At 39.6% G+C, this 22,400-nt stretch overlaps 1 protein-coding gene across 3 annotated transcripts in view; it reads left to right on the top strand.

The window, feature by feature from the left end:
• osbpl5 (oxysterol binding protein-like 5) overlaps positions 1-22,400 on the top strand; it is a 48,339-nt gene that overhangs the window by 14,442 nt on the left and 11,497 nt on the right. For 2 of the 3 annotated variants that reach the window (XM_080876638.1, XM_080876637.1), the window contains exons 3-12: positions 12,594-12,749; positions 12,975-13,048; positions 14,139-14,219; positions 14,459-14,560; positions 14,769-14,972; positions 15,368-15,452; positions 15,565-15,727; positions 20,651-20,864; positions 20,970-21,154; positions 21,637-21,718. In XM_080876638.1, the coding sequence (XP_080732764.1) occupies positions 12,614-12,749; positions 12,975-13,048; positions 14,139-14,219; positions 14,459-14,560; positions 14,769-14,972; positions 15,368-15,452; positions 15,565-15,727; positions 20,651-20,864; positions 20,970-21,154; positions 21,637-21,718 (1,326 nt within the window). In that variant the 5' untranslated portion in view covers positions 12,594-12,613. Of the gene's footprint in view, positions 1-12,593; positions 12,750-12,974; positions 13,049-14,138; positions 14,220-14,458; positions 14,561-14,768; positions 14,973-15,367; positions 15,453-15,564; positions 15,728-20,650; positions 20,865-20,969; positions 21,155-21,636; positions 21,719-22,400 lie in introns of those variants that run through there. The other variant, XM_080876639.1, reaches the window with a different exon arrangement.

Here is a 22,400-nt window from a genome sequence, read left to right as displayed (position 1 = left end):
CTGTGCAAAAGTCTGAAGCCACCCTTCATTTCTTTATATTTACCTTTGAAGGAGCCATGGAAACATGCTGCCAATGCACTAAAAGCATACTTGGAAAGTGTTCCACTGTGTCTTTTTCTATTAGTAATAAATCAGCCATCTAAGAGCCTGAACTTAACATTAATGAACCAGCACGGGATCATTTTGACAGAAAATGGAGCAAAAGGAAGCTGCTATCCAAAGAAAAGCTTTGGAATATCCTTCAAGAAGTCTGGAGAACCTTTCCTGAAGACAACTTAAAAGAAATGACAGTAAAGCTTGAAGAATAAAGGTGTCAAATATTGACTTTCAAGTCTGTTAGAGTTGCACAAACTCTGTTTTTACCTTATGCACACTATTTCCATTTATGTTTGCACATTTCAATAAATTGCTACATCTTTTTCCCTTTGGCTTGAGACTTTTGCACAGCAGTACATATAGCTTTGCAGTAGCTGTGCTTTAATTTGCTTGTGTTTTTTGCTGTCTAGATTTCCTGTAAACCAGAATGCACTGACCATGTAGATATCTAGCCAGCAACATTGATCAGGCATAAGTGTTTTTAAAGTGAACAGTGTGTAACAGCACAGGCTCAAAACTTGCATGGAACTCTAACCTTACTGCTTATTTTCCCTGGAGCATTTGCATTTTCTCCTGTTTGTTCATTGATGAAGTCACGTAGCTCTAACACTTCTTTCAGTTATTGTACTGACTATCAGTCGGTTCATCTTTTGGCCATGACATACCAAGCTGGTAAGAAGTCAGCAGAAGTAGGAGAGTTTTATCAGGTTGAAAACAGACATTCCAGTGAAAATGGATTATTTATTGCAGAAAGTATGAGACATAATTTGGTGTTTGGAATATTATAATACAGGGAATCTGCAATCAGCTTCTGCCCTCATCTGCTCTCTGGGTTGTTTTTTGCATTACCGTTATCTATCTGACACCTTGTCATCCGTTATCTCTTGACATCTTAAGCCACGCAGCCTCCCTCTCTCTGCTGGCAGGCATCTTTGTTCCAGTCCCTCACACCTCCTGTCTCTCCAGCAGAGAGAGACAGTGTCCCCTGAGGTCCACACTTAGCCAAGCTCATAACCTGTGCTGATTTATCACACAGGTTCATTTAGGCTCAAAAACAAACTCTGCCGTTGTTATAAATAACATATAAAGAAATTAATGAAAGGAAACAAAAATCCGATGCTACTAAAATTAACCACTTTCTCTATGTTACAGCTTGAGCTAAATAGATTCCTATATATAAATATGTGTTGGCATGATTCTGATTGATTACATGCAGTGATAAGAGCAACTTTAGCCAATGCACACATTAAATGAATCCAAAAAAAAGTTAGTGTGCACATTTTTTGGGTGCAAGATAAGAACACTGTTTTGCACAAATTAGCGACTGAGGCTGGCTTATCTTTTTCTTCATTTAATTTTTGAGGTTTCTTACAGCTTATTGTTACCTTTTCGTACAGAAAAGGGTTTGGTGCTATAAAAATGCTGTTCTAAAGCTGCAGGGCATTTAATTCACCACAGCAAGTTGAAGTAGAGCAAAAGACTGTATCTAATTTGTGGTGCAGTAATATTTAATTCAAGATGCAAAGGGATAAGAAAATTGGCTCACACTGACTGCTTTTTCATGGCTTTAGTTCTTTTTTTGGAATAGAAATGCAGAGACTTGGAACTGAACAGAAGGCAAGGACAGATATGATTAGAATGCCACTGACAATAAATTCATTCTCATTTGAACTGCATATTTTGACTTTGTTTTTTTTAGTTTTTTTTATTTTAGTTTTCATTTAACAATGTGAAGAAGGACCTAGGTTATAAGATTGCAGTGGTGGAGGCTTGGCTTCCCATAGCCAGAGTTTAGATTAAATATAGAATACATATGTGTTAATATGTGGGGTCATTTTTTTTTTGTCTGTACTTCTTATCCCGTTTATTATCAATAATTATGCACCCATTGCTTTTTTTACTTGTTTTATCATACTTACTACCACACAGCACACTAAACTTAACCACACTCAAGTGTTTTTGTAGCTTTTAGACCATGGGTGTCAAACATAAGGTCCAGGGGGTGAAATTTTCCTTACTCAGTCTCTACAATTAAATTCTCTCCCCATGATTGTTCAAACTACATAAAAGGAATTTAGTAATAGATTAAATGACAGGAAAAAATAATCAATTATAAAAATGTATCTTTATTACAATGGGTCAAAACTTTTAAAAAAACCTATTTTCTGCGAATTAACAAAACCTTCATGCTTTATAATTATATTACAGTCAACATTTAAGCCCAAAGAGTTGTGCTGACATATTTCTTTTTTTTCTTTTCTTTTTTTAAATACAACAGTTTCTATATTCGGTTGAAAACTGAGATATAAGGTTAAAATTGCACATATTTTTCTTATACAAAACATATCTCAGGGATTAAGCTTACTTACTGATATTGACAGAAAGGAGAATTTCACTGATCTGGACCACTTAAGATCAAAGATGTAAAATGAGTTTGACATCCCTCCTTTAGCAACAAGGTAAAGAACATTCAGCATTGTTTCACTTCACTCATTTCACCCTGCTTTATTAGGAAGGGAGAAAAAACAAAGCATTTGGCCTTTGCATTCCATCTTAAGACATTAGGACAGTTAAAACTGGGGTTGGTCCTGTAGTTTCAAAGTAAAATGCTGTTGACCCATCTTCTTCCCAGACATAGTCTGGCATTGTATCAACCTGAAATGGCTCTTGCTAGCAAAGGCTGGTAAAGTACAGTACAGTATCTCCCCCAAGCAAATCTTCCCAGTGACTGAAAACATCACCCACCAGGTTTTATGTTAGCAGCCCAACTATGCTAGATATGCAGGATTCATTGTTGAACTTTGATGGCTATTCTGAGAGGGGTTTTGGGAAGTTGAGTGTTAACTCGATGAAAGATTCTTTGTCTATTATGACTTAAAAAGATGTTCTCTGTAGCACGGGCCAAGCTAACGTAGCAACACCAGCACAGACAACAAAAGTAGCACATATTACCAGCTCCATATGCACACTGCCATATGGTGACAACACACACAGCTATAACACGTAGGCACAGGTAATACACATAGCATCTGTGGATTACCAATGCAATCTCATGTTGGCAGTGTTGGGGAGTAACGGAATACATGTACCGCCGTTATGTATTTAAAATACAAAATATGAGTAACTGTATTCCGTTACAGTTACCATTTAAAAAGGTGGTATTCAGAATACAGTTACTTTGTTGATATAAAGAGCTTACACGGCGGTATTTTCCTGTTTCATATGTTCGGCTGTGCCCTCTCTATTTTTGGTTTCCACGCCCCAAACAAAACACGCATTAAGACGCTCTAATGCCTGTGTCTCAATCTCGTGGCCCATGTCACCACTACTTGCGGCTTGCATAATGACGTGAAGAAATATTTTTAAAAGTTATTCACAAAAATAATTTAATATGAAGGCAATAGGCAGAGTGTTACATTGCCCTAAAGAATGTAGCTTCATGGGCAGTGTAGTCCGTGCTGCAGGGAGACTGCACTGCCATACCTGTTATGTGTTTGTGAGCGCGAGGGAGGGCGAAAAAGGAGAGTGGAAAAGTACAAGTTGTCACCGACCAGAAGCGGGAGATGGAAGCATGTAAATATAATAATAACCACTGCAGCCAAAAAGACTGTGCCTGATTAGGCAAGTTGTAAGTAAGCTTAAGACTCGATTGTACACTTTTTTCGTGTTTTTCTCCGAAACAATAAGTTCCTTTGGAGCAGCCTTTCAACACAAGTTGACCCAGACAACAAAGTAAAGCTAGTTTTCAGCTACGAGCCCGACATGAACCCGACGTATTAGCCAGAGATCCCTTTACTACGGTTTGGAGCCGCGGACCTGTTTTATATACGGATAGTTTTCTATACGAGATCGCTGCAAAAACTGCAGCCTTACCTAATGTCCACCTACTTTCACTCATTTTATATTAAGATTTAAAAATCTAGTTGCTATTGGTATGGCGAGTAACCTTCAGTAAAAGTAATAATTCACACAGCAATAGTACATTCATGTAGTTGTAAAAAGCATGATAATATATTAAGTAATCCAAAGTATTCAGAATACATTACTCTCATTGAGTAACGTAATGGATTACGTTAGGGCTGCTCAATTAATCGAATTTTAATCACGATTACGATCTGGGCTTTCAATGATCATTAAAAATGACTGAGCCGATTGTTAGCCCCTCCCTCATTTATCCGCGACACCTTAAAGGCCGGTCCGTGAAAATATTGTCGGGCATAAACCGGTCCATGGCGCAAAAAAGGTTGGAGACCGCTGATTAAGAGGACCCGAGGGAAGCTCGGAAAGCTAAGCAGAAGTTATTTGGAGAGGAGAGTGACTGCCGTTGGTTGAAAAGAGAGGTAAAAAAAAACTTCAGTGGTGTTGCACACTATTTTATATTATTTTTTAAAGTCATTATTCAATACATTGTTATTGTTAACCCTTTAGCCGGTCAGAGCAGCACGCTCCGTTTTGTGTAACTATTTTTAAATCCCTGTAGAACCTGAACCGCGTAAGCTAGCGCAATAATTTGTTTTGCATATGAAACCAGAGGAGTTGTACTTACATCTTATGCCATCAGCTTGTCCTCGGTCACAGTTTCCTTCCACATAAAGCTTTGCAAAAATTGCATAAAAAGCGTTTGCAGGAACAAAAACATAATATTCCAGAAACACGCTTTGCTGATCCGATCAGCTGTTCCTAACACTTCCCACAGTGAAACAGACATCAGCGCGAACTATCGCATGTCCGCCATTTCCTGCCCGAAACCGGAAGTGATGTCATTTTCGTGGAAAATGTAGTTTTTTACTTGTAGGCCTTAAAAGCCTATACTGGTCATGTTTGACTTTTCTGAATAGTTGCTGGGATGCTTAGAACTCGAATTGCACTGCTGGAAATAGTTTATTTTGATGCACCTGCTGTTTTCTTTGCAAATTTGCATCATAGGATTGTTTTTTGTTTTTCCTGCAGTATATAAAAATTGCTGCATCGCCAAAATAAAACTATGAAGACACTCAAAATAAATTTCCTGTTGTTGTAAACTATTTTTTGCAACTTTTTTGTATTTAAAGTTTTGAGGGATAAGCCTCTTAAATTTCTCCAAGTAGAAATATATATGTAAAAAAACAAAAACGATTTTCAATTTTTTTGTAGTTTATTGCACTTTTTTGCAATTAATGTAGTTACTATGGACTTAATGCATACATATTATTAAAATATGGGCTATAACAGTTGTATAGCAACTTGAAATGCTCCCACAAATGGCACTACAACATGTAAAAAAATAATATAAGCTCTGGCGGACTTGGTTCTATAGTAGGTCTTAAAGGGTTAAATAAATATCGTCAAATAATCAAGATCTCAATTTCAGTGAAAATAATCGTGATTATCATTTTTGCCATAATCGAGCAGCCCTAGATTATGTTACAAAATACATTTTGGGGCATGTATTCTGTAATCTGTAGTGGAATACATTTTAAAAGTAACCTTCCCAACACAGCTTGTTGGGCGTAGTTCTCACTTAAGTTATTAGTATTTTTTTTTTTTTTAATAGGTCACACACAGATATCTTAAAATACATGTGCTAGTTATGATGAGTGAAAGTTCGGTGTTTACAAACAGCAGAAACTAAATGGCACAAGATTGAACAGAAGGATTTGTACATAAGGCGGTAAAACTTGAACGCTACTTAAAGAGGGCTTGAAGTGAACCTTTTTAGCGTCTCTAAAATGCTATGATTGTTTTCGTTCTTTAAAATAAATCTTCATTATCTTTGCACGTGGCTTCTCTCCTAGTCGGCCTTAATCATGTTTGAGTTATTTTGTTAGTGTGTTTGTGTTGTATGTGCTGGGGCACGTACCTTATTGAGGTGTCAATCTGCAGATGTTAATTTTCACATACTTTTTTAGATCCATTAATATGTCAGGTTAGTCTCACCGTCACCAGCAACATCCTTAATCATGCTAAAGCAGCATTGTACATGAGCTTCAAGAGGAGGAACATCAGAAAAAAGAAAGCAAGGGAGAGCGTGTCAGAACAAGTCAAAGTCAAGACTGCAGCATGTCACAGTCAATTATTGAGGTCGTCTGACAGTTGAAATAGTAAGCTAGGCCCTCTGTTTACATGCACATGTCCATATACGTTTGCATGATTGTTGATGTCCACATTTTTTTTTTCTCTCCATCAAGGCTGGCCCAAGGCTACTTCTCACACACTGCATCCCCTGGCCTGGATCCAGCATATATGGAGCCAGCTGGCTTGATCTGTCTGCCAGGTCAAATATGGCTCCAGTATGTGTCTTAGGACCTGCTTTCTTAGTCAGACTTATTCTGTGAAAGCAAAAACAAAAACTGCAATTGTTTTTGTATAATGTCAGTCTGGAGTTTCTGAAAAGAAATAACTGCTAGTTAGTGTTCTCTAGACACCTCGTTTCTTTGAATTATTGTGATGATTATTTTTTAAATGTATTTATTTTTTTAATCAGTCATGTTAAAAACACGTGCATGCACACACATCCACACTAAGCAACAAGAAGACAGGGTTAATTTACTTGTTGTTTTGAAAGGTAGAGGTCGGTAGAGGTTACGTTTTTCTATAGAATAATACGTCTGTGAAAAGAGTGGAAATGTGGAAAGCGATTGTTGGCCTGAGTCTGACTTTTCACACTGAATATGTTTTGGATCTGTAGTTGTTTTGATAAAACCAAAAAAGTGGTTCAATTTCAATTTACAGATAAATCTATTGGGTTAATCTTTCTTAAGTCTCTAAAGTTTGCAGCCATCCCCTTTGTAGGGACTCCTGGTCTTCTTTACTCCTTCATGACAGAAGCCTCTGTTCTAAATTGTGTTTATCATGGTTTGATGTTCTGCTAGTCTAACCTGAAGCACTGGGAACATTTGAAACTCTTTGACTAACTGGCAAATCCTAAGCCCTTCTTAGCAGGCCAGGGAAATAACTTATAATGTTTGATAGCTTTCCCGACCTTAACATAAACTGAAGTGATCGGGAAGAATAATATAAGCACATAAAATACTACCATAGGGTGCAACTGTTCACCTTGCTGCTTAAAATAGGGTAGGGACCACCCCAGTCTTTTATAGACCGAAGTGGACTTTCCCATTTAAGGTAAGATTAGATGGGAAATCTGGTTGGGAGGCATTTTCTCCATTTCAGTTCCTTAAAATATGCCAGCACCCCCACAACACTCAGAATAGAACACTAAACCACACATCCTCCCACAGTTACAAAATTAGACTGTCTCTGTTTGTTTCCTACAGTGACAGAAGACCTGCAGTAGTTCTACCTTTCTCATGTGCTGTTAAACACAATAGCTAAAATTGTTTGTTTAAAGAGTCAGTGTGTAGTTATCAGCAGTTTCTAAGGCACCCTTGTGTTTTGTATTCAGGAAGAAGTTCTAAATGTTCGTGAAGCTTTTGACCATTGACTATATATATATATATTTTAAACATGCTTGATTGATGCTGAAATATCCGGGTCAGCTTGTAGTTGAGGATGGAAATTACAGAGCGCTTTTAAATCTAAGCTTTGCAACATTTAAGGAGTTTTTTGTTTTCTTTAATAACTTTTTCTTCTCACTTTTGTTGAATATGCAGAATGAATTTGGACAAAATGTGACCTTATACCTCACCATCTTTCATGACAGTTTTTAAGCAGTGTTTTTTTTTTTTCATGTGATGTGGCTGAGGATGAGAAATTATACATGTTCTTTTCAAATAATAGGAATATAAACTTTTTGAGCAGTCCCTAAGCAGGAGTAAAAGAAAAAAAGGTCAATGCATGTTATGTTCGGCTCATACATCTAGGTCATGTGGTCATCCAGTTGTTACAGGAAAATGACGGTTAACATGGCTGGGGGCAGTGAAGGGAGGATGGATAGAGCAATGGAAAGATGGGGGAGTGTATGGACTTAATCTGTGCCATCGTATTAAGAACAGCTGGTTTGATGCTGGCTTTCTGTATTTTGAGGCTCTGGCACATAGCAGGGCCAATGTGTGTTGAGGTGTTGGAATACAATTTAAGATTACTGGAAGTTATATGGACCAAAATAGAAGCTTTGTTTTTAATCTGAACACAGCTAAAAGAACACCATTCCACAGTGTCCTTCATCAGTGGGTCGAACCACTGTTGTATGTGTCTGTGTTGAATTTTGGCTATTTCATTTTATTAATTCCAGAAACATTTTTCCTTCTCTAATAATGTAGCTGCTAGTGTTGTTGACTGGCCACTCTTAAGTTGTGAAATTTAAGGTGTATCTCTGTGTCTGGTGACATGCAGTTCTCAGTGTAGCTGGCATAAGCTGAATCTATCCAAGAAGTATTTGCATTAACTTCTGTTTGTTCTGAGTCACAGGACACTGGAGCCTATCCCAGTTGTCATATTCAAAAGGTATGTTACATCCTGCACACGTCACCAGTCTATGTCAGGGAATGTTTACTCTTTTTTTTAACATGCCGTAAACTAGAGCTTGGACCAGTTGCAATTTTCTTGGCTAAATCTGAGTTCCAGTTTTTTTCCAAAGTGTGACCTACCAATACAGGTTTTTTGCCAGTTCTGGTTTTCTTTCTAAGAATGACAACTGAGTAACTTCCTTAATTGAAGAATAACGTGTTCATAGTAAAAGAAGTTAAACTTTACAATTTCTCTCAAACTGCAAGTAAGTTACAGGATCTCTTGTCACTTAAAAAACAAAGCGTGTGGCTACTGGAAAACCGAGCAGATAATTTCTGAAAATGCATTGTGTGAGCACATTGAGACTTCTATGTGCGATTCATGGTTGTTATATCAGTCGAGCAAATGAATAACATACAGGTTAGAACATGTATACGTCTTCCACTCCCCTGCCTTCCCAGGCGTGATTACTAAAAACAAACAGGCCTCATGTGCTTTCATCTCAACAAGGTAACTGTGGGTCAGACTCTTCTGTTGTTGTTGTTTTCTTTTAATCTGTCCTTCTCTTAGTTTAAGGTTAATGTACGACACTGGAATATGTGTCATTGACTGGCCTGGTGCTGTTACCTTACTCTTATCTTTTCCACAAGATGTTGATATTAGTGTGTAAATATTAGTCTAGCACCTGTGTAGCATTTGTGATAACTGAACCTCATGTTAGCCTTGCCTGGCAAACTTTGCGTTGTGTGCGGTGAGTGTTAAGAGGTGAGTTGCGTGCTGTGTTCAAGTATAATGAAGGTCAGTCAAGGGTTAGAACTGGCTAAGCGTGAAGAAAACCCTTTGCCTTTGTATTCTCATGGGTTCTGATCCTGTGACATTTTGTCTGTTGTCTCTGAAATACTGTATCAGTGTGTGTTGCTCACACTGATACAGTACTAATGCCACTGATTTGTGGCATTAGTACTTCTGAAGGGCAAGGGGAAGCTGGCCTGCATGTCAATCAGAGCTTAGCATTTTGTGCTGAAATGCAGCAAGTGCACATCAACCAGACTAATGGATTTTTTTCTTCCTTTCATTTTTTTCAGTTACATTTGGGAGGGTGTTTATTTGGTCTTTGTGTTTTGTACTTGTATTTTTTTGTAAGTATACCAACCTATTGACTAAAGAGGAAGAAAAAAGTGAAATGAGAATAGAGAAGTGGACTAGGGAAGTGCACCAGCAGTGGGTAAGCTTACTGTAAAATAAAACGAGCATTCGGTGTAAATGGCAAATGCGTGCGTGTGTCTATGTGTACGCACAAAAAAACCCCCAAAAGAAAAACAAAAAAAACCCCCTTGCATTCTCTCTTTCCACTGAGAAGGCAGTGGGCAGATCTACCCAATGCACTTGTTTGTTTGTTGTTATTTTTTATAGGGAATTTAGTAATAATTCCCTTCAATGTTTTTAAAATTGTTATTGAAAGAAGTTTTGATATGTGTTCTGTAAACTTTTGTCATCGTGCCAGAAGTAACTTGAGAACCCCAGTGCATATCAGTGATTATTAGTATTGTATAAATTCCCTTTGAAGAATACTCCAACCTCACTAGCCTCGTTCCAACTGCTTCTCAGAACAACTATAAACGCTTTGATTCCTGCTGTGTTCAGATAGAGTGTCTTAAAGGGGTCTGAGAGGTCATATGCTGGCCCTTACTGGAACCTTCTAAAGAATAAATACGGTCAGTGTTTTGGTTTGATACTTTTGTGTCTTTTTATACAAGTGAATGAAAAGAATGCTTTTCCTAACTTATTTGGGTGTTTTGTGTAAAATCACAGTGCCTCAGCGCTAGTGCTGGAGTTGCTTGTTGGAGAGGAGCCTTTTATCTCTCCTTTGGCACTACATCATGTGCAGATGTAATCCTCCCTTCAGTTTGCAGCAGCAAGGCAGGCGCGCATGCAGTCACGTATGCGTAGCCTCTCTCTCTCTCTCTCTCTCTCTCTCTCTCTCTCTCTCTCTCTCTCTCTCTCTCTCTCTCTCTCTCTCTCTCTCTCTCTCTCTCTCTCTCTCTCCTTTTTTTTTAACTTGCTTCATTGAAGAAACACACATTAGCACTACTGTTTCATATATGCCTCACTGACAGGGTGACATGAACAAACACATTAAACATGCAAGGATGCCACACCCATGCTCCGTCTGCTCTGCCACTGTCCTCATACTCAAGTCTTTTTCCTAACTAATCCTTCCCTGCAACAGTGAGAGCTAGCTGCGATTGGTTTGTCCTGTCAGTATTCATGTCTGCCTACATATTAGTCTGACTCGGGGGATGTACTGTAAGTGGTATTAATACTGTGTGTGTGTCCATCACCATGCAGCATGGCAGGCCATTGTGTTTTGCTGTTGTGTAATGCTCAAGCTTCAAGCTCTTTTCCATGCAGTCTGCACCCCACTCAGGGTTCAGCGGTGTACTACATATGCACGCATGCACTGCAGCAAAACATTAGCTATTTATAGCTCTGACCCACAAGGACAAAAAAAGCTTCTTGTTGAATTGATCTTCTTCTGTGTCATGTCTTGCTCATTCATACCTGCTTTTTTTGAAAGAGCGATGATGCAAAGGTGGGGGAAAAAGTGAGTAGAAGAGATTGAATGATTAGAAAGCAGCAGGGAGTCAAGAGGTTGAAGGAATGAGTCAGTGGTGCAGAATAGGCAATAGAGGGAAGTAGGGAGTGGTTTGACGAGCACGCGGATGTGAATGATTTTGTATTTTTAATATGTGCGAGAATGCACTTGTAGCGGGAGGTCCTCAAGTAGTTCTCCAGCACTTAATCTAATTTCCACTTTTACTCATTTCTATAGATTCAGGTGAATCGGTGGAGTCTGTAATACCTATATGTACATTTTCTCCTGCTGCACCTGCATGTGTCTAATCACAGTGGAATAACGTGGGAGAGTTAAAGATGAATCAGTCTGTGAAAACATTCTTTGAATGAATTTTATATAATCTGTTGTTCTTCAGTGTTGTAATTGGAGGCTTGTAGGCGAGACCGCTATGTAGGTGGGGAGTCTACTGTATGTGTTTGCATACTGAGAGAAAATGAATGGGATTATATTGATCTGAGTGGGACAGAGTGTAGCTGCTCAGACAGACCCAGGTGGTTCCGCTCTGCCTGTTTTACAGTCCGCTCTGATTTGCTACGATCAGCTCAACATCTATTTGGTTGAGTAAAACGATCTTTCTGGAAACTGCTGTGACCCTCAGCAGCCGTTAATAACGTGCTAAGAATAGTTTGCAACTTGTCAATCGTTTCTGAGCTCAGTGGTGGCGAAAACAGGGCATGCATACAGCATGTGTACACCCGTATAGATTCGTGTGTGTGTGTGTGTGTGTGTGTGTGTGTGTGTGCTTTTTTTTTTTTTTTCTTTATGTGGGCTTGGTGGTCTGTAAGTATGACTCATCCACTGCTATAAATTAACAACAGCACAACAACGACTTGAAGCTACAGAGCTAAAGCTTGATCCTGTACACATGTGCAGTTGCTGCATTTGTCCCTTTTTGTGGGTGGAAATGTGCAACTGTTTAGAAGATAATTCTTTGTGGATATCTAGGGAAGGACTGATGAAGCTGTGTTTTTGAAATGGGGAAAATAAGAATAGCGTTTGTGTGGCTGGACACAGTAGATGTCTGTGGTCAGACTAACTGAACTTTCTTGAGGCTTCCATCTGTCATTTACTCTGACAATACACAGTGTGAACTGCTTGTCACTGCCATGCACAGTGCCATTATGTGAACAGGCTTACATGTCCTCGTACAGTAGGTCTTTGTTAGTGTATGAGACAAGTGAAAGGGTGGGGGCTCTTATGGATTGACATAGACGGAGAGAAGAAGTGAATAAATATGGAGTTTGAGAGTCAGTGAAACGGGTTGAAGATCAGATTCAAAAGAGAGGGATCTGTAAAGACAGGATATTTCACTATTGGTAAATGAAAATATTGGTTGAACTAATGCATGCAGGCTTAGAACTTGAAAGTTCCCTTTTGTTCTAGCTACAGATTTCTTTCTTTATCTTTTTCTTCCATCCTTTTTACATCTACCTTGTCTCCATTTTTTCTTTTATGCGTCTCTCCCCTGCAGAGGAGAAGCAGGCCGCCAGGATGAAGGAGGAGAATTTGTTTCATCGGAGGTATTCGCTGTGCCCCAGTGCTACCTCCCCGCCCAAAATTGATCCCCGCACCCTCACCAGGAACCTCTCTTATGGAGGAGACAACGACTTCTACAACCTCAGCCCAGGTACAAGGTCAAGATGTCACAAGTGACAAAACGTGATATTTTGTGAAATAGTGGATTCCAGTGTCTGGGAAAGTATGGCGCACTGTGGTGAAACATACTTATGCCATATTAATCAGCAAACCTCAGCTGCTCTTTCTTAACTGCTTTGTGCACTGCCATGCTTTAATTGTTTGTCAGCAAGTTTTTTTCATTTATATGTGACTGTGTATTGTGGGTTCCCACCAGGCAGTGAGACAGACAGGAACGGTCTCTCCATGCTGAGTAATGAACTTAGTCCTGTCTTATCACCAGGCAGCAAGGTAAGAACTCAGTTCCTGATTGGGCAGGTCCTCAACAGTTGACTATTAATGTCTCATTGGGTGAGAGCACACTGTTGCCTTTTGTGATGACTAGTTCTCTCTGATTGCTCATAGTAGTAGCAGAATGAGACATCTGTGAGAATTTTATTATAGGGAAATCCAGCAGCTGTTTAGGCTTATTTTCAGGGGGTGGTTAACAAATGGGTCACTAAAAAATATAGAAGGAAGGGAAAATTTTACATTGTGTTTAAACAGCACCAACACAACAAGAATAAATATAAAACTGTGGGATTTGAAATCTCAGGCCAGTGGTGGGAACTGTGTCCTTAGGACCACAAGCCATGTATTTGACTCCCAGACCTATTTTGCCCCGGTGCTGTTTATGTTGTATTAGTGCTAACTATCCTATCTGTCTCCGCCCTTATAAATATGAATTAGGAGTGGTAAATAAACATTTCCAGTGGCAGTGGGTAATAGTCCTGTCTCGTCTCCTCTCCTCATGTCGCTTTGCCTCGTCTTGCAAGATTGCCTATTTATATGTGCAATAATTCACATGCACAGCTGCGTCTCCCAACCTGAAGTCACCCCAAAATACTGAGAATAGCCTTCCCCTCGCATGTTGTCATTTACCCTGGATTGTCGTCGTGTACCACATTTGAAAAATGGCTTTCTCTTTGGATGTTACAGAATGCCTGTGTGGGCTCGATGATAATATTGGGTTAGTGCATATAGAACAAGTGGTTAAGTAACTGCACATCACAGTGAAATTGCAAATTACTTACCACTATGATTCTAATGTCTGTTTACTTCAGTTCACCCCTTGTTGTTTAACCAAGGAAGTTAGTGGGTGTGTGGTCAAAGCGCCACAAATGACTGCCTGCCAAGTTTCCTTGCTGACTGAAAGGGCCACCCACCCCTCTTTACAAACCTTTGAAAACAGTAAAATATTGGGCCGTTCCCAACTAAAACAAATAAGGTTATTTAAACTTTTATTAACCACAGATTTATTTAAACTAAAATCCCTCCCAACAGGATTATTTGTCCATCATTTAACTCTGTCTTTCCTTTCTGTCTTAACTCCCGCCTCCAGTCTGAGTCCAGGATGTTTAATGGTGTTGAGAAGGACTGCCCCTCCCCCACCGAGAAGCTGGCCCGGAAGGAGTCGCTCAAGGTAGAGGTCACATCCTTGCTTGAGATGGTCAGCAGCTGTGTTGACTCATGTGCATGCTCATTTTAAACATTGCAGTATTCAAATATTTAAATGTTTACCTTTGATGTTAAGTCTTTGAATGTTGAATGCTAGAGTTAGTTTGACTCTGCTTCCACCTAGTGTTAAAACTTTGATATCAGTCCTTTGTTCAGTTCTGATCTTTCATTATTGTTTGCTTTTGTTTTTATAATGTTCTAAAGGTCCAAAAGCAGAATTATAGGCAAGAGAAGAAGCGAGCAGCTAAAGAACTGTCCACTGCACTTAAGGACCCCAGCGTCATCATCATGTCCAACTGGTTAAAGGTGTGACACTATTGCAGTAACAGCCAGGATAATAATAACCTTGATGTTAAACTGATGTCATTACATATTGACTTCCCAGTTTCCCTCTTACTTTTCAATGCTCTTAATATTTAATATGCTGCAGTTGTGAATTAACATATTTCATTTTCTTTACTTTATTTAGTTGTACTCTAAATTGCTTCCACTCTCATCCCTTATGCTTCTTTAGATCCGTGGCTCTTTAAAAAGTTGGACCAGATTGTGGTGTGCCTTGAAGCCTGGGGTTCTTCTGATCTATAAGACCCCCAAAACAGATCACTGGGTGGGTACCATCCTGCTCAGTGCATGCAAGCTGATCGAGAGACCCTCCAAGAAGGACGGCTTTTGCTTCAAGCTGTACCACCCACTGGATAAATCAATCTGGGCTGTCAAGGTCAGACATATTTGTAGGTTTATTCTGTCCAATTAAAATTATGTAATCAAAAACAGTTAGATTTTAATTGACAAGTTCACTCAGCATTAGGACAATTTAATATTTTGTGTATTTAGACAGTTAAATCTGATTTTATTTTTGTTTGTGTAGTAATAATTTTATTTGATTTTACTTTGTGTGGGGAAAAAAATCTGTCTTGGGTGACACCTAGTGGTTGTATTAAAAAGAAACTGGCTGTCTTCTATTTTCCTCACCGTAAATGTTATTTCTAAATGATAATTATCTCGTTTAGTGCTGCATAATTCTCATGGCCCTTGGGAGAGCCATTTGTTTCAATTGGTGCAACATGAATACGCAACATGAAGCATGAGTCAGTATTTGATCCATATCCTCAGGGTCCCAAAGGAGAGAACGTTGGCTCCATCACGCAGCCTCTACCCAGTAACTACCTGATCTTCAGAGCTGCATCTGAGTCTGATGGTGAGGCATCTGAAGGTGCAGCTTCTTGCATGTTTGATGAAACTATATATATATATGCAACCAAACTGATCAACCCTTCTTCCCCTTAAAAAAAAAAAAATCTGCTCTCCAGGTCGGTGTTGGATGGATGCCCTGGAGCTGGCTCTGAGCTGCTCCAGCCTCTACAAGCTGACGGCCAAAGCTGGGAAAGAAGGAGATATCAGCACGACTTCAGAGTCCTCCCATATACTGAACCTGCTGCAGTCCACGGCACTCACTGATACAGAGCTGCTGCAGTAAGTCATAAACTCACACAGCTAGATCCACGGACATATGACTGATTTCAGTCTTTCTTTTATAATTTGTTGTTATTGGATCACCGATGATTCCTGTATTCACGCTTTGCATAATTTCCTTAGGCATTAATAAAGTATTCTGATCCTGATTCTGATTGTTGACCATTTGCCCCATTTTGTTTTTCATATCACTGTCAGAAATTCCCATGGTACTCTCACTTATGTGATAAAACAGCTAAAGCCCAAGAACGTCAAATCCAGATTTTATTTATTTATTTTATTTATTCTCTATACATTTTTAACTAGGAGATTTCAAACTGTCTGTTCTTTAAATTATCGTAGTTTTGTAATGCAACTAGGGAAAAAAGTCACTTTTAGTGCACTTGTATGTAATCAACCTTATTTAAAAACTCTGCTAGGCTTATAAGAAACCATAGATTCATCACGATTCACACAACATTATACCAAATACAAATACCCCTGGGTATGCTTGGCTGAACTGAGGGCAGGATCTCACCTTACAGATAAGAGTTTTGCTGGACTAGGACCTGGGGCAAAATAGTGCTCTGTTTAGTTTAGTGTTTAGTTTTTGAATCAAACTGTTTAATGAGCTGCATTTTTCAGACATGGTTTTCAGAGCTACTTGCAGGCAGTGAAGAGACTGGAAATATTGGACTGAGGCAGAGTGAGGCAGATATTATGCATCATCACATGGATGATAAAATGCTGGTTGATGTGTCATTGCTTGGCTGTTTTTGACCACAACTGGGATTTGTGGTCTCCCAAGGGGCGATCGTAGCTCAAGAGTTGGGAGTTCGCCTTGTAATCGGAAGGTTGCCGGTTCGAGCCTCGGCTCGGACAGTCTCGGTCGTTGTGTCCTTGGGCAAGACACTTCACCTACCGCCTACTGGTGTTGGCCAGAAGGGCCGATGGCGCGATATGGCAGCCTCGCTTCTGTCAGTCTGCCCCAGGGCAGCTGTGGCTACAACTGTAGCTTGCCTCCACCAGTGTGTGAATGGGTGGATGACTGGGTGTGTAAAGCGCTTTGGGGTTCCTAGGGAGGACTAGTAAAAGCGCTATACAAATACAGGCCGTTTACCATTACTCTCTTTGGCTGGCTTTTTCCATGCTGTGTCACATACAGCCTCTGTGCTTTCTGGTGGTCAGCTCAGAACAGTGGATGAAGAAACATGGATTCTCTGGAGACATTATTGCTGAATCCAACGTTGGATAACTTCACAATGTTTGGGACAGTTTATTTTTAAATCATCATTGAATCATAACCAAGCAGTTTCCAGAACCAAAAAATGAAAAAATTAAATAGACTTCAACTGTTGTGTAAACTATATTTTAAAAAATAAAAATGTATTTTTGTTGGTGGCAGTCTCTGCATTTAATGTAGATTTTTCTTAGTAAGCAGTGCATTGTGCTATAGGAAAAGTGTGGGCACAACTAATAACGATAATTCTGGCTCATTACCAGCATGCACAATAGCAGGATATGATGGCATGCAGCCATCGTTAGTCCACCCTTGCGTTTTCTGTTGTGACATGTCAGAGTCTGTTGAGCATGTCCTGATTGTGCCCTTCTTTGTGACTCACGTGTTATCAGCCTTTATAAAGCTGGAAAATTGGATTCTGCAAAGTTTTGGCATTTTGCTCGAGTGAGTGGATACAGTCTGACCTTGTGAAAGTGGCTAAAAAAATGCATTTTGATGAGATCTGGGTATAATGGGGAAAAGGGAAGGATACAAATGGTAAATGACCTGTATTTGTATAGCGCTTTACTTAGTCCCTCTGACCACCACCAGTAGGCAGCGGGTGAAGTATCTTGCCCAAGGACACAACGACCGAGACTGTCTGAGTCGGGGCTCGAACCGGTAACCTTCCAATTAATGCCACTCTTTTGCACATGTCTCAACCAACTCTGTATATTTTTTATATATTTTATTTTATTGTTTACTCTATTTAATTTGTAAAATACGTACACACACACACACACACACACACACACACACACACGCAGAAAAACATATTTAGTATACACATCCAGTAATGCATATACTATTATATATTGTACATATATTTATTAGTCTCAGATTTAGCCAATCTTATATTTTGCTTGTTTTACGTTATTGTATTTTTGCACAACTCTGTTGCTTGTGAAGCTCGCACACAAGAATTTCACTCACATGTACTGTACCAGTGTACCTGCACATGTGATGTGACAATAAAAGTGATTTGATTTGATTTGATTACAAGACGAACTGCTAACTCTTGAGCCACGATCGCCCCCACAATTTCCCACAATGAGGATTGTGGGAAATGCCTTCCATTTCCCATTTATGTTGTCAGAGTAACTATGATTATTAGGCATTCTGAGACTTGATCAATGTCTATGAAAAACAGTCATTGGACTTGATAGGCTTAATTTCACAGCTTACACACAATAGAGCGTAATCAGTATACAACTTTGAGTATTTGCTGTGAAACAAAGCAGAGTTGGGGCTTTTGTATGAAGTTAATCAATAGCTGAAATCATAAGGTGCCCTGTTTGCCGCTGAAATCCTATTTGCAGTATAACTATGTGGTCCAAGTGTGTTTAATTGGTTATGTAGCCCTCATTCTGATCTTTTTGTGTATGGTTTACATCCAATATTAGAAGCCTCACTCCCCCTCACACCTCCCCTTTCTCTTACCTCCTCCCTCCGGACATCCATCCCAGCATTACCTCCTCTCCAATTCCTCTCCCATCCAATCACAAAAGCCCAACCAGTCACATGACTGACAGAGGAGCAGGAAGATGGAGCACAATATGAGCCATACACCACCCAGACAGAGACGGTAGCAGCACAGCCATTGCAGGCATGCACACAGACACACGTATGCACACGCATTCAGGAAGCAGGTTTGCCAGAGTCGAAGAAACAGAGCGTCACCTTTTTTTCTTTTAGGGAGTAGAGTGAAAACATTCACACACGCACACAGGAGAAGAGACAAGGACAGGCTGCATCTGTGATTGGATTTACTGGTGGTGTTTTGATCCTTGAGGAAGAGTTTGTCTGTATGTTTTAAGACTTTGAGGTAAGGAAAGCTTATTTACCTTTGGGTGTGTTTGGATTAATAAGTAACATTAACGTTAGCTGGAATGTGACTGTTCAGGTTTGGCAAACCCTGGGGCATTTTGAACCTGTAACTATCTTTGTTGTTGGACAGGCTATTTCCCTGTATGCTGTGACCACAATCCTAATACTGTATGTTCTTGTGGAAGCTTGCAGCACAATGCAGTTATTTTCCACTGTCCCAACGGTTGCTCATGTTTGTTAGGAAACAAAGCTTTGGAAATTGCTGGCATTGATTTTGCATGATGTAGGACTCTGCAGTCTCACTCCACAGACTTCCACTGTCTGAATTGTAAAATGGCTGTAGGCTGTTCCTTTTTAGCTACCAACCTCATAAATCTCTCCCTCCCGCCCCTCACTCTCACTTCTTCCTCGTTCCTTCTTTGACAGTTCACAAGCTGATGTATGACTTTCTTCTTTTTCGTTTTCCATGTTTTGTTCCCTTTTTTCTGATTAAGTGATAGCAGGTCTGAGGTCTGGGCCTTTTTATTGCCGATTGCAAAATCACACAGCTTGAAAACACTAACTCGGCACAGCATGAAGTTTAAGATGATTATTTTCTCGAGTTAATTTTTGGGTTAGTGTAAGCATTTGCTGCACAGACCATATGTGTTTGGATAGTTGTATGTTGTTTTTGTTCTGTACATGTACAAGTTCTGTGACTGAATTTAACTGTTGGGAAAATGTAATCCTTAACCCTTAAAAACCACTCAAATTAGTTATCTTGGGGGGAATTATGTAGTCGGTAATGGTGTGAAATCTTCAGTCTTAGTCACTAGCAGAATCTGTCTTTCTTGATGTGGGATTTTTGCTTGTATCTGGTTCTCAGTTAGTGAAATGGAGCAGTTAATTGAGAGTGAGGCAGATATTATGCATCATCACGTGGATAATAAAATGCTGTATAATGTGGATTTTTTTGTTTGTTTGTTTTTCTGTTTTTCCATGTGAATCCGAGCACACACAAATCTGCTGTATACCTAATTCCTCATGCTGTTGCTGCTGACGGCAATAAAAAAGTCAACGCAGGTGTGCCATAGGACTGAGTGCTGCTGATTTACATGTTTGTAAATGATCTTGTTGGCAAAACCCCAGTGAGTCTAAAAACTCATCGTTTTACATTGTGTGCTGACAAATACTTAGTAGGCGATTGTCCAATTACTTTTGGGCCCTTAAAATTTGTGCACGCTGTTAAAATGCACGTGTTTCATTTGCAGTGGTGCTTTACTGTAATATCCATTGTTGTTTTAAAATGAATGTGCTGAAGCACAGAGCCTACAGGTAGTTGAGTATTGTCTGTATATACAATACTTGCATGTTTATATATTAACTTGTTTGTGCATCTTTATTGTAGCCACGTAAATTCAAACCTAATGTTTAAGGGGTGGGATATGTGGACGTGAGGATTTGTAATCTGGATGTCCTGTCAACCCTTGAGGTCAACAAAGTTATTAACATCCATAGTCTCTAAAGTAGCAGACATACTCATCATAACTGTGAGGAGGATACAAGAGGACATCAGTTAAAAGCCATTTAGAGCTGTAATGTTCTTGGTAGGTAATTTCTTGTTCTTTAGAGACTTCTCCACTAGCAAGGCAGTCATCAAAACTTTGGCTCAAGTGACTTTTGAAAAGTCACTTGATCTTATGCATCATAATGCACAAGTTGAAAGATCAAGCCAGTGAGAAGCTATCAGATTTCTCCTCTGCAAGGGCTATTCAAGAGCCGGCATACAGCAGCGATAAAATGGCTGCTTATCATTATTATTAATGTAGTTGTAACCTGTTTGCTTATCTGTTCACTAGGTTGAATGACACAGTGCTGCTGGGAAATCACCACATGGAGCATGACGGCTTTTCAGATAAATCGGAGCGCGAAGCTCATGACGACTGGGACGCTGCAGCCAATGAGAACGGTGGAAGACTGACGGAGGAGAGCGATGTGGACCAATCAGATGAGCTGTCCCCCGGGCCACAGGCTACAGCCTATGTAGAGCAGAGCACAGAGGAGATGGCTGAGGTGAGGCTGATTGTTATGTTTGCCTTGCAGTTCTGTTCGCCATCCTGATTACTTTTCTAATCTTACTTACGCACAACTACCTGCCCTCTGTGCATGTTCCTTTAGGCTGGCGAGGCATCCCAGGTGGAGACTGTATCAGAGGAGAACAAGGGCCTGATCTGGAGCTTGCTGAAGCAGCTGCGGCCAGGCATGGACCTGTCTAAGGTGGTGCTTCCAACCTTTATCCTGGAGCCGCGCTCCTTCCTGGACAAGCTGTCTGACTACTACTATCATGCAGATCTGCTCTCACAGTCAGTAAATCTTAGTGATTTCACTTAAGAACATACAGGGTGTATCACAAAGAATCACCTGATTTCAAAGTGCTTTAATACTGCAGCTGTTCAACTATAATGATCAAAACACATACTGTTAGAACAAGCATGAGTTTCATGCAGGTAGGTAGCATAACAGCCGCAGTGGCTGCAGTCATTCCAGACATGCTTGCAAAATATGGGCTGAGTTTGACTATAGTACAGACACGTGCCTTGAATCTAGAGGAAGACACATTGAACACCAAGTTTTGTGGTGCTTTATTATAATACCCATTGTACACATAATGCAAAGTGGTGTGTTTGCTTTATATTTAGCCATGTATTTTAAAATTTACTGCACTCTTCTGTTTCCATTACTTACAAAAAATATAGTCTTTTGAAATCAGGTGATTCTTTTTTCCGCATTTATAGATTGTATGCATGTCTTTTTTATTTTTTTTATTTTTGTTTCTTCACTACAGAGCCTCACTGGAAGAGAGTGCATATGGTCGGATCAAGCAGGTGCTGAGGTGGTACTTATCAGGTTTTTACAAGAAGCCCAAGGTAAGCTACGTTCACTCCAGTCAAGCTTATATAGTTCTGTTATCACATTAGCTGTACTGTATGACAAACCTAATTACAAGATGCACATCCATTCAGTGCCTGTTAGAGACTACAGTGACATCTGTTTTTAGAAGTAATGTGAAAGCTTTTCAGTGCATCACTACTATTAAATAAAATGCAGTATGTTGTATACTACAAGCCGGTGATCTTTTAAATAACATTTCACCATGAATCAGAGCAGAATCACTAAAAACTTAAAGCTTCAACTATTTAGTGTTTCCTAAATTTTTAAAGTCTGAATGGACACTCATCAGTCAGTTATAGATTTGCACAACCCATCAACCTCTATCATGTGGCTTTACCAGTACCACTGGAAGATTTTCTAAGTGTTAGCAGTTTTTGGCTGCTTGACAAATGTCTCTGTTCAGGGTCCATTTGTGCTGTAAAAATGTCAGGACGCACTTCCCACTGGTTAGAAATTTATTTCCTCTGTGGCAGCAGAGCTTCTGGGAATCTGAGCCAGCAGATAATGTGTGTCGATTAATCTGGCATTGCTCAGCACATTTTCAGCTGACTACTTTTGTGAAACTGTAGACTGATAAATTCTTGAGAAGCTCTCATCATAAGGCTACCAAACAAAAACTTTGCTCTGCTGCTGGAGTAATTGCATAACATCTATAGA

The sequence above is a fragment of the Rhamphochromis sp. 'chilingali' genome, assembly GCF_963969265.1.
Source record: "Rhamphochromis sp. 'chilingali' genome assembly, chromosome: 2".
In the NCBI taxonomy this organism is placed as follows: Eukaryota; Metazoa; Chordata; class Actinopteri; order Cichliformes; family Cichlidae; genus Rhamphochromis; species Rhamphochromis sp. 'chilingali'.
Note: the sequence above shows the minus strand (reverse complement) of the source record. Positions and strands in the feature narration are given on the sequence as shown.